The sequence below is a fragment of the Notechis scutatus genome, chromosome 2, assembly GCF_049901735.1.
Source record: "Notechis scutatus isolate UNSWTSFEM ecotype Mainland chromosome 2, rNotScu1.2, whole genome shotgun sequence".
NCBI lineage: Eukaryota > Metazoa > Chordata > Lepidosauria > Squamata > Elapidae > Notechis > Notechis scutatus.
Genome location: NC_142010.1, coordinates 85,053,102 through 85,065,147, shown reverse-complemented (window position 1 = coordinate 85,065,147; position 12,046 = coordinate 85,053,102). Strand labels below are relative to the sequence as shown.

Here is a 12,046-nt window from a genome sequence, read left to right as displayed (position 1 = left end):
TATGCCCAATGTTCTCTTGACAGCAACACAGAAATGTTTGCCATCGCCTTCTTTCAGTCTAGTTTGTAATGCTGGCCTTCCAGGTGGTTTCTCATCCAAATATGGTATGTCTTTGATTCATTTTTGGAGATCAGCCAAGATCAGCCAAGCTACTTGGCATGACTCAGATTTTAAATCTCTGCTCAGATACAACATTAACTGGATGATACTGGCCTAGAGGGTATATCTTATCTCATGTATTTGTTATGAAGTTAAAATGCCTGGGGAAAGAGAAGCTACCAGCACCTTGAATTTTGTTGAGGAACATAAAAATATGAATGCAATAAATAAATGATACTATATATGTCTTTTGGAGAATGTTCTACTTAGCTCACTGAGATTTGTTCCTAAATAAATGAGCATAGAACTACAGCATCTGAGTCTTGTTTTGGAGATAAGGTTGGACAAAAATTTAAAACAACTGCAATAAGAATTTCTATGATCCCACAAAACTGTTGACTTGAGATATAGTAATTAAATAGAATCAGGTCTCCAGTCCTATACAACCCGCAGTTTATGGCCCACATACCATCATCACACTATCCTTGTAGAATAGAATAGAATAGAATAGAATAGAATAGAATAGAATAGAATACTTTATTGGCCAAGTGTGATTGGACACACAAGGAATTTGTCGGTGTAAATACTCTCAGTATACATAAAGAAAAGGTACATTAGTTGAGAATCAAGAATCATAACGTACAACACTTGATAGTCATAGGGTACAATGAACAATCAAACCATACTAGGAAACAGTCAAGTGGGAGGGGATGGGTGATAAGGAGTGGTGAGAAAGATTAACAGTAATAGTAGTGTATACTTTGTAAATAGTTAAACAGTGTTGAGGGAATTACTTGTTTAGCAGTGATAGCTTTTGGGGAAAAAACTGTTGTTTTTTGTGAGCCTCAAATTCTAGACTATATAGCTTTAGAATGTGCCACTTTGTTTTTTTGATGTGTTATCTTTCAGATCTTTTTGGATTTTCCCAGGTGTTTTTTCTATTTTCTCCAGGCCCCACCTGCTTTAAAAGAACGTTCTCCTTTGCATTATATTAGCAAGGGTTTTCTCCCCAAAACTGTTGCCCATTTCTGTAATATCCCAATAAAGCTTCCTTTTACATTAAGCAACTTTTTAAAGACAAATTATTATCTCTCTGGACCCCTCCTGCACTCTGAAGTTAAGGAACATCAGACTTCCTTACAGAGCTGTTGCAAAGCGATGATGCTATATGTTAAAACGAATGGTGTTAGAACGTGATCATCATAAATCGATGTTACTTTTATAGCTCTCTTACACACACATCCGCACAGACCCGCCAAACAGATTGCCCAAATCCCGCCTGGGATCGAGGCAAGCAAAAGGCGATCGTTCCCAGCATTCCTTCGATGGAATGCCGGATAGCCGCAATTAAACGCGGGGTTTTTCTCGCCTCTCCGCCGCGACTTCAGCAGCCGGAGGGGCTCACGGGGCGGGGGGTTTCCCTCCCCAAAGCGCCCTCCTTGACTTTCCCCACGGCTGGGAGCCCCGGGCGCCAAGGGGCGGGCCGCTTCTGCGTTCTCCTCAGCCGACGAGGGGGAGTTTCCAGGAAGTGGCCATATTGGATTCATTCAGTTGCATCAATCGAAAGAGGAGAGCAGGTTTGGGGTGAGACGACTTTTTTGTTTGTTTGTTTGATCTGGCGCCCGAGAAGGAACTCCTGGCCACTGACCTTCGGAGGTGCCCGGCTATGGCTGCCACGGACTTGGATCGGTTTTCTGTGAGTAACAAGACTGCGCTCCTGTCCGTCCCTGCCCCCCCCCCCTCCCGCTGGCATTAGGACAAGGGTAGAGGCGGTGTGCGCGCTCGCCTTTCGCCCGGCGTTAGGAAAGAGCTGGATAGGTTTGGAGCAGCCCGTCCGCCGTGTTGGTGGAGCGGGGAAATCGGCTGGGTAAGGTGGAGGGAGGAGGCTTAGATCCCTGTACCCGGGCATTGGGATCTTTTTGCTTGATCTCTGTCTCTCTTGAGAGAGACTTGCGGGGGCCAAGATAGCGTTAGAGCTCGGCTGAAAGGGAGTCGCCTTCTGTTGCGAAAGCCCTTGCACCTTAAGCGCACTCCTGAATCGGGAGTAGTTGCTACTACTCCCCCAGCTTAAAATGAGGTTTTGGGCTTGAAGCAGGAAGGTGGCTCGTACCGGGGAAATATCTAGGACTCGAGCGGAAGGTCTGGTAATTTACTTAAGAGTGTGTATAAACAAGGTGTGCAAACTGAACACCGAGGATCTTGTCCATATGCATAACCAAACGCTCTAGTTTAGTAGATTTAGTCCCTGTGGCCAAGGAAGTATTGAGCTGTTAGGATGACACCCATTATCTCTTTTCTCCGGTTGTTGGGAATCTGAGCTTTCCAATGGATTCTGCCTTGCAGTATTATTTTTTTTACAGTTCTGCTGTGGTAGATCACTGGTTGGGCTGTAGCTAGCAATGATACTAATAGCTGTAATTGTGAGCATATGTATTACCCAGTCCTTGAGATGTTTACATCAAATAAGGTCACATTTCCTTCAGAGGAATTTCTTTCACCCCAATCAACCCTAGTGAACCCCACTGAAAGCAGAAACTAATGTGTGCAACTGGTAAAAAAAAAAAAAAAAGGCAGCTGTGTTTAATTGTTGAGCCATCTTTCACAGGTAATGGAATGAATGAGATTTCCCCTTGTATTTAATGACACCTACTTAGTAGCATGAACAATATCTATAGTTGTTGAGCTTTCCTGCTTACAGATTAAGGTTATCTGGTCTGGTTTGCAAAAAAAAAAAAAAATGAATAATTTCTGGATGACACTAAAGGACACTTAACTTTTTGCTACCAATTAATGGTTATTCAATTTTTTTCCAGATTTGATTTGGGAACTCTACTATGTTGTCTTTGGGTTTTAAATGTATTCAAATAGAGTTAGTGGACCCAAATTAATGTTCTATTTGATGGATTTTATTCCAAGGGATTTGATTTTATAGATAAATTGATAATGCTACATGTATTCCACTGAACAATTACTTCAATTGTAGAAGCCCATTGTTTCTGTGAAGATACGTTTTATTAATAATATTGCCCTTACATTTGGGGCAACAACTTCAGGATGGAAACCAGTTCGGAGTTTTAGCTACAAGAATTTTTCTTTTTAAGCGTTTAAGTGTTTTAAGCATTTCTTTCTTAAAATGATTTCTCAGAAATCTGCAATACATTGGGTAAGGTAGAGCTCACTCAACATGGATGAATGAAGCTTGATGTTTGTGGTGCATTCTAAATAACCAGTTCAGGCTGTCTTTCTAATCTTTTTTAAGTAGCTCTGCATAGGAATGGAGTATTTATTTTTCTCTAATCTTTCAGTATTCTGCATGTCCTTTGCAAAACAAACAGCTGTTTCCCCCACTTTCCAAGAAACATTTTACAAGCTGATTGTCAGACTTCTATCTGTGCCATTATGTTATCTAGAATACAGCTAATGTTTTGTTTGGGTGGCCAGATGTCTTTGGCCACTGTAATCCTTAATTGTGTAAATGTTGGCATTCCAACAAGACAGAAGTAAGGAATGGCTTTCAAAGCCAGCCCTGTGCACATCTCTGAGTGGTAAATTCAATTAAAGGTTGGATTTGCACATTCATAAAACACATACTAGACTGTGGCTGGCTGTGTTTGGGATCTCAGATGGAAAATGAGGAGAGTGTTCTGTATACTGACATGTTGAGTGTGAAAGAACACTCTTGTTGAGAATAATTGGAATACTATGTACATATTGTGGAGCTGCCTGCGTATATTGAATACATTGTATAAGGAGTGAATACATGACTCTCAGTGGAAAACTTCGATTAAAGGAATTTGGCATTGCCTGTAAGTTTGTAGAGTTTCTGACTGCTCAGTTGAGTAATTACATGATTTCCCGCAGTGCCTTTTAACTTGTGCTGTTGCACCCAAGCATTTTCTCCTCCCATCTGGAGACATCTCTCTTTGGCATCCCTTGGCAGTAGCTAATTGGAACTCTGTGTCATTAAAAACATGCATTTTGGTTAATGGCAGCCACACAAATAGCAGCTTGGGTTTGGCAAGTTGGGTTCTCTGGCAGTTGTTCAAAATGCCAATTCTTTAAATGAATTTTGTTAACGAAATCTTGGAAAATTCATCTTGAGATGAGGGAAAACTAGTGGGAATCAATTTTGACAATAATACTGGTAGATTTGAATGTTAAAGCAATGGCTTCTTGGAGAATGTGTGAAAAAGACTGTCTGGGTTCATATTTATTTATTTGTTTGCATCCTACCATAAACATACTTTTAAGCCTTTGTTAAAGGGTTATGTATTTCTGTTTTCATCATGTTTGCTTGTTCAGGCATTGTTTTCCATGGCAGTTCTCCACTAGTTGTTGCTGAATTGCCTGCCTTAGATTGATAAGATCTATTAATGGAAACTAAAACAGTATTGTGTACCGTGGTGTTCCTTGGAAGAAAATAACTTTAATATTTTCTCTAGGGTGTTTGATATTCATATGGATTTGAAGGGTGGGGTGGCCCAAGGCAACTAAGAAGGATACCAAAACAAATTATGACTCTTTTAGTGAGTTGCAGCATATGCTTGCAAGTGTCTAATGTATGCAAACAATGAACCAGCCAAACTGAGAAGCAGCAAGTTGGTTTGAAGTGAGATTGTGGAAAGGTGATCATACACAAAATATATTAAGGAAACAAATAGTGCATCAATTGAAATGTTGACTCTTACCTTTAAAGCCTGTGATTTAGCTCCTATCTGATGTAATTCTAAAAGATTTGAAAAATCAGTTTAATTGTTTGGATGAGTCTGGAAAAAAAAGCCCTACTGGATTGTCCAATAGATGAGGAGGCATCCAACATAAGCTGTTACACATGGAGAATGAAATTGTCAGTAAAAATAAAGCTTTGCTCTTCAAGACATCAATAATTTAGAGGCATATGGTCATTAGGGACATACATATATGCAGGGCATCCCTGTGCCCAGTAACACATCCTTTTTCTACCTGCCCTTTTAACTATAAAAGTGAAAATCTAAAATTAAAGTGTTTAAAATTTTTAAAATAGGTTTTGCATTTTTTCTGAAGTTTGGAAAAAAACATATGTTTGTTAGTAATGTCTCTCATTTATAGAATTTATCAATATACTAAAAGAGTTTTGGATTTTGCAAGCCTGCAATAGAGGGTAGCTAATATACAGTATTTTTTGGAGTATAAGACATACTTTTTCCACCCCCAAAAGGGGGTGGAAATGTCTGTGTGTCTTATACAGTGAATGTTGCAGAAGTCCCGCCCACTCGCCGTACCTGACCCTTCAGCCTCTGCCTCCCAGCAGTTTGCCTCATTGTAGCAAACAGCCTGGTCAGCTTCGGCACAAGTCTGATTAGCAGAAGCAGCTGATTGTCGGTTGGATCGGCCTGACGATCAGCTGTTTCAGGCTGCAGGGATTGTCATCGTCTGATGCCACCTCTGCATGCCCCATTTTCAGCCTCCACATCCCATTTTTGGCCTCTGCGCACTCCATTTTTGGCTTCCACATGCCCCATTTTTCACCCATTCTGATCCCTGCCATCTGGACAGGGCCAAAAACGGGGCACAGAGAGGCCAAAAACGGAGCATGCAGAGGCTGAAAACAGGATACAGAGGCCAAAAATGGTGCGCATGGAGGCAGCAATAGGCGATGGCAATCCCTGCAGCCTGAAAAAGCTGATAATCGGGAGGCCGATCCAAGGAGGCAAATTGCTGGGAGGCAGATGCAGGTTTTCCCCCCCTTGTTTTCCTCTCCAGAAAATTAGCTCCAAAAAATACGGTAATTATTTTGCTCAGGCCAAAGATGAATCTGTTTTCAACAGATACTGGAAATAGTTCTGTATCCATATTTAATTGATCTCTTTTTTGATAAAAAGGCAAGGAAGAGGATTTACAAGCCATTTGGTCAGATTCCTTTGCAAGATTTGTCTCAAGTGATATGTCACAAGTGTTAAAAAGACATTAGTTTTGAAATAAGAAAGGTAAAAATAGTATTTTTTTTACAGTTTTGCTTTGATGCCTTGAAAGCTTGCTCACATGGTTGTGATATTTCTAGCTCAGAGGAAAATTATTTCCATACATATGTTAGAAGCACTTGAAGTTGAAAATGTAACAAAGAGATAAATTAAGTATTGCTTAGGCTGAGCTTGATTTTTAAAAAAAAATGGTCTAAAAGAATGTTTAGAACAGCTGAAGCATACAGGTGGCATGTACTGTATAATTATTCCCATACTGTAGATGATTGGTGATGTTCAAAAACTTACTTTATGGTTAAGTTCTAATGGAATTTGAATAATGAACAGCAAGGTAAATATTCTAAGCTAAAGCAATGATAGAAACAGTTTCATGAATTAAAACTTTCCCTTCCAAATTGCATGTGTCTTTTCTCTCTTTTTTCCTCACACATATGTGTTGTTTTTTTTTGAACTTCCAAAGTTTTCTGAATAAGAATATGCAGCTTGGGGAACTTTTGGGGAGAACTAACTTGGGACTTTTTTTAACAGCTTCTGTTGAAAGGACAGAGTAGCAAATGGGTTGATGTCATCTGGGTATTTAATTGTAACATATTTTGACCTAAATCTCTGTGCAAAACCTGGTGCCTGATTCCAACAAACGACTCCCTTGTCCTTCAAGGACTTTCTCAAAAAACCAAGCATCCTATGAAGGTAACAGTCTTTCTTGATAATAGGTTAATGATGGCAAATTATGAAAATGTGATTCTTCTGAAGTTGTCTCCTCTACATGTAAACTGTATGTGTAAGGTAGCCATAAAAATAGCATATGGGTATAGTAATCTTTCTATCTGACCTTGTTACAGAAGATTTTCGAAGCACAGTAGAATATTTTGGATGCAACAATGTCTTGCTGGCCTCCAGATAACATCAATACTAATTAGTGATGTGGCCAACTAATAATCTCTGTACATTCATGAAGTTCAGTAGCTGGTTTGAGATAAAGCATGATTTTTAATGTTATCTTCCTACTGGAGGGAGCAAACATTTTCTTTATCATCTATCATCTATCTATCTATCCGTCTTCCTTCCTTCCTTCCTTCCTTCCTTCCTTCCTTCCTTCCTTCCTTCCTTCCTTGTTCCTGCTGTATATATATTCTAAAAAGAACTATGATCACCTTCTTACATATGTTTGAAAGTCATGTTGACCTTCATGGGACTTTCAGCTGAACAAAACAAAAATAAGATTGTGCTGTACCTTTCATTGAAAAATTTGGAAATTTGAATTTTCCCTTTGCTTACATGCCAAGAAGGTTACAAAGTACTTTTAAAATATTTTTTACTTATTTACCATTATTAAAATAAAGATGAGAGAGCTCCATAGGCTGAGAGCTTTTCTCATATATATAGATAGATAGATAGATAGATAGATAGATAGATAGATAGATAGATAGATACATAGATAGATAGATACATAGATAGATAGATACATAGATAGCATTCAGCTTTGTTCGGGTATTTTCCTACGTCATTGTAGTTGTGCTTTTAAAGTTGCAGCAACGTTTCGGCAGAATCTCATCTGCCATCAACAGGCTTCTGTATTGTGTTCGTCTGTGAGTCTGCCAAGCCGCAGTAAAAGCCTCCAATACAGGAAACACAATGTTGCCAGCCAATCAAGACAAAAAAAGCTACAAAACAGACAGAAGATATTAGAAACACCAATCAAGCAGAACACAGCAAACCCCAAGACCAATCAACACAGACCAAGACTCCCAATCATTCAGAATGAGGAAAAAACCATTCTGGCACAGCAATAGGCTAGCACCAAATTTAAAACAGAAATGGTTGTGAAAGTCTGACTCACAGACGAACACAATACACAAGCCTGATGATGGCAGATGAGATTCTGCCAAAACGTTGCTACAACTTTAAAAGCACAACTATAATGACGTGGGAAAATACCGAACAAAGCTGAATACCATGCATGTAAGTACCTCGAAAACTTAAGAATGAATATGAATATATGAATATATATATATATGTATATGTATATGTATATATATGTGTGTGTGTGTGTGTGTGTGTATTTCAAATAATTTCTTCCCAGTTGAGGATCACTTTTGATTCTTGACTAAACAGTGAAATTGTGAGCGTGTATAAGAAGTAGTACATATAAAGTTCTATAGATCTTGTTCACACTTATTCACAGTATTAAAAATTTCAGTCCTGGATTTAACATTCATGAATTCCTTCATCTTCATTTGAATTGTTGATAAATCAAATATGATCTTTTCACCTATACTCAGAATCAAACTGTTCTTGGTTGTCTATTCACTGTAGATGGACAATACAATAATTTTCCGAAATAAGTATGTTAGGGCATTTAGTAGATGATTTCATGATAACTTTAAGTTCAGGTCATAGTAGATAGTAGGGCGATAATATTCTTTCCTCAGAAAGTGAAATCTTTGCATAATGTGTCCAAAATATGACAATTTGATTATCTGTGCCTTGAGTGATTTCTTTGTTTTCTTGGCTAGCCATAGTATTCTCAAGAGACTTCTCCAATATCAAAGTTCGGAAACATCAATATGCTTTCTATTTTGCTTATTCAAAGCTCAGATTTGCTTCTCAGAAGTGTCATAGGTAAAACCATTGACTGTATGATGCTGATCTTTATAGGTATGAATATATTATATGCTATTTATCAGTTAACAATTTATTATTTTACTTTTTAATGTGCAGAATATATGTTTACAATGCATAATTGAACTTATTAGAAAATAAAGCTCTTTGAGTTTAAAGGACTTCTTTGGGGTAGCTAAATGGCTGCTATTTTTCTGTCTGCAGAAAGATGCTGGAGTCCTGATGTGATGTCTGTGTAGTACCTTACTAATTTTGTCTGTAGTACCTCTTATGTATATATATATATATATATATATGTTTTCTTAAGTTTTATGGTACTTACATGTATGGTGTTAGGCTTGGTTAGTATTTTCCCACGTCATTGTAGTTGTTCTTTTAAAGTTGTAGCAACGTTTCAGCAGAATCTCATCTGCCATCATCAGGCTTTACAACTTTAAAAGAACAACTACAATGACGTGGGAAAATACCAACCAAGCTAACACCATATATATATATATATATATATATATATATATATATATATATATATATATATATATATATGTATGTATGTATGTATGTATGTATGTATGTATGTATATGTATATGTATATGTATATGTATATGTATATGTATATGTACATGTACATGTATATATGTATGTATGTATGTATGTATGTATGTATGTATAGATAGATAGATAGATAGATAGATAGATAGTATTCAGCTTTGTTCGGGTATTTTCCTACGTCATTGTAGTTGTGCTTTTAAAGTTGCAGCAACGTTTCGGCAGAATCTCATCTGCCATCAACAGGCTTCTGTATTGTGTTCGTTTGTGAGTCTGCCAAGCCGCAGTAAAAGCCTCCAATACAGGAAACACAATGTTGCCAGCCAATCAAGACAAAAAAAGCTACAAAACAGACAGAAGATATTAGAAACACCAATCAAGCAGAACACAGCAAGCCCCAAGACCAATCAACACAGACCAAGACTCCCAATCATTCAGAATGAGGAAAAAACCATTCTGGCACAGCAATAGGCTAGCACCAAATTTAAAACAGAAATGGTTGTGAAAGTCTGACTCACAGACAAACACAATACACAAGCCTGATGATGGCAGATGAGATTCTGCCAAAACGTTGCTACAACTTTAAAAGCACAACTATAATGACGTGGGAAAATACCCGAACAAAGCTGAATACCATGCATGTAAGTACCCGCGAAAACTTAAGAATGAAATATGAATATATGAATATATATATATATGTATATGTATATATATGTGTGTGTGTGTGTGTATTTCAAATAATTTCTTCCCAGTTGAGGATCACTTTTGATTCTTGACTAAACAGTGAAATTGTGAACGTGTATAAGAAGTAGTACATATAAAGTTCTATAGATCTTGTTCACACTTATTCACAGTATTAAAAATTTCAGTACTGGATTTAACATTCATGAATTCCTTCATCTTCATTTGAATTGTTGATAAATCAAATATGATCTTTTCACCTATACTCAGAATCAAACTGTTCTTGGTTGTCTATTCACTGTAGATGGACAATACAATAATTTTCCGAAATAAGTATGTTAGGGCATTTAGTAGATGATTTCATGATAACTTTAAGTTCAGGTCATAGTAGATAGTAGGGCGATAATATTCTTTCCTCAGAAAGTGAAATCTTTGCATAATGTGTCCAAAATATGACAATTTGATTATCTGTGCCTTGAGTGATTTCTTTGTTTTCTTGGCTAGCCGTAGTATTCTCAAGAGACTTCTCCAATATCAAAGTTCGGAAACATCAATATGCTTTCTATTTTGCTTATTCAAAGCTCAGATTTGCTTCTCAGAAGTGTCATAGGTAAAACCATTGACTGTATGATGCTGATCTTTATAGGTATGAATATATTATATGCTATTTATCAGTTAACAATTTATTATTTTACTTTTTAATGTGCAGAATATACGTTTACAATGCATAATTGAACTTATTAGAAAATAAAGCTCTTTGAGTTTAAAGGACTTCTTAGCAAACATATTTAGCATTGCAGAACATGTGATGCTGGAAACCTCAATTTCTCAGTTTGAATGAGGTTGAAAACCTCAACTTACCAATTTAAATGTACTGAAAACTCCTTAGCTGACCACAGTGTACTGAAGAAAGCGAGAGAGAAAGAAAGAGAGAGTGCACACGAAGGGAAAAAGCATTGAGTTCTTAGAAATAGTTGTCTATGCTATTTATTATATTCTTGTAAGGAAGTTTTCATGGGTTATTCTTGAGTCTCTCAAGCATTAAGAATGCTGTTGAAAACACAGTAAATTCTCCTTAGAACTGCTCGGAGCATCCAGAGAGTGGGTGGTGCTTCAGTCTTCTGCTGTTGTAGGCTGAGCTAATTCTTGAGGAACGCTCCTCCTTCCGTCACGTGACTCCATTGGAGCGTTCCCCCAGTTTATGCTCAGCCTCTAGCAGAGTAGGCAGTGTTTTTCTCCTCTCTTGGCCGTTTCAAGACCACAGCATTTGGATTGTCTCTCAGGTTGTACTCATTTTATGGTGATTCCTTAGCCCTGCGCAGTAGGTTGTTGGGATTCCAAATTCCCCTGGGAGCCTTTAGCCCCAGGGGGGGCCAGGGGGAAGACTAGCCAGCTTCCAGGCTACCCCCCCAACCTTGCCTCATTGCCTTCTGCCGGTTTCTTTTTTCTTTTTCCCCTGTTGATTATAAACCGCATCGTTTCGTTCCGTTCCCCCCCCACACCCGAATGCCGTTTTTGTTTTTTTGCTTCTCTGTCGAAGGTGCTGCTTCTCCCTTGCTTGCCTTCCCCCTGGGGATCTTGCATTAATTGGAGAGCTTCTCTTGCCGCTGCTGGAGCCCTGTAAGTCCACGTAACAGCGGACGCCATTTTAGGTGCCGCCTCGTGGCCGGGCGCCATTTTGTTTTTTGCTTATCTTTCCGATCGCTGCAGCGCGCTCGGAATCAAGCAGCAGGACCGGCTGGCCTGCTCAGATTCCGATTAACTCAGATATTGCCTGTTTTCTTTCATTGGAGGCCAGTTTCTCTGCCTCCCTTGTTGGCTTCTTCCGCGGCCTGCCTTAGCTGGCGTGGCTTGACTCCCACCACTCCCGCCCGGTTCTGCCTGGGAAGGTAGTCTGGTTAGGCCCAGCTTTTGCCTTAGGGCCTGTGGCGTTCCCTGGTCGTTTGGACTAGCTTCCTCTGATTCCTCTAATCACCTTCGGACAGAGAGCCTTCTAAAAAATCATTTGCAACAGCAACAAACTAGAGGAAATTAAGAGACAGAGGAAGATTTTATAGATACATACTTATATATAAATAATAATAATTTATATATATTAGATACATATTTAAATAAATAAGTATATAAATAAGAAGGG

The 12,046-nt window shown here is 38.4% G+C and overlaps 1 protein-coding gene across 8 annotated transcripts in view; it reads left to right on the top strand.

The window, feature by feature from the left end:
* Nucleotides 1-1,365: 1,365 nt before the first annotated feature.
* Nucleotides 1,366-12,046, top strand: part of SEPTIN8 (septin 8) — an 89,942-nt gene continuing 79,261 nt past the window's right edge. For 4 of the 8 annotated variants that reach the window (XM_087955359.1, XM_087955358.1, XM_026687629.2 and 1 more), the window contains exon 1: nucleotides 1,413-1,795. In XM_087955359.1, the coding sequence (XP_087811485.1) occupies nucleotides 1,766-1,795 (30 nt within the window). In that variant the 5' untranslated portion in view covers nucleotides 1,413-1,765. Of the gene's footprint in view, nucleotides 1,796-1,858; nucleotides 1,967-12,046 lie in introns of those variants that run through there. The other 4 variants (XM_087955361.1, XM_087955362.1, XM_087955364.1 and 1 more) reach the window with 4 other exon arrangements.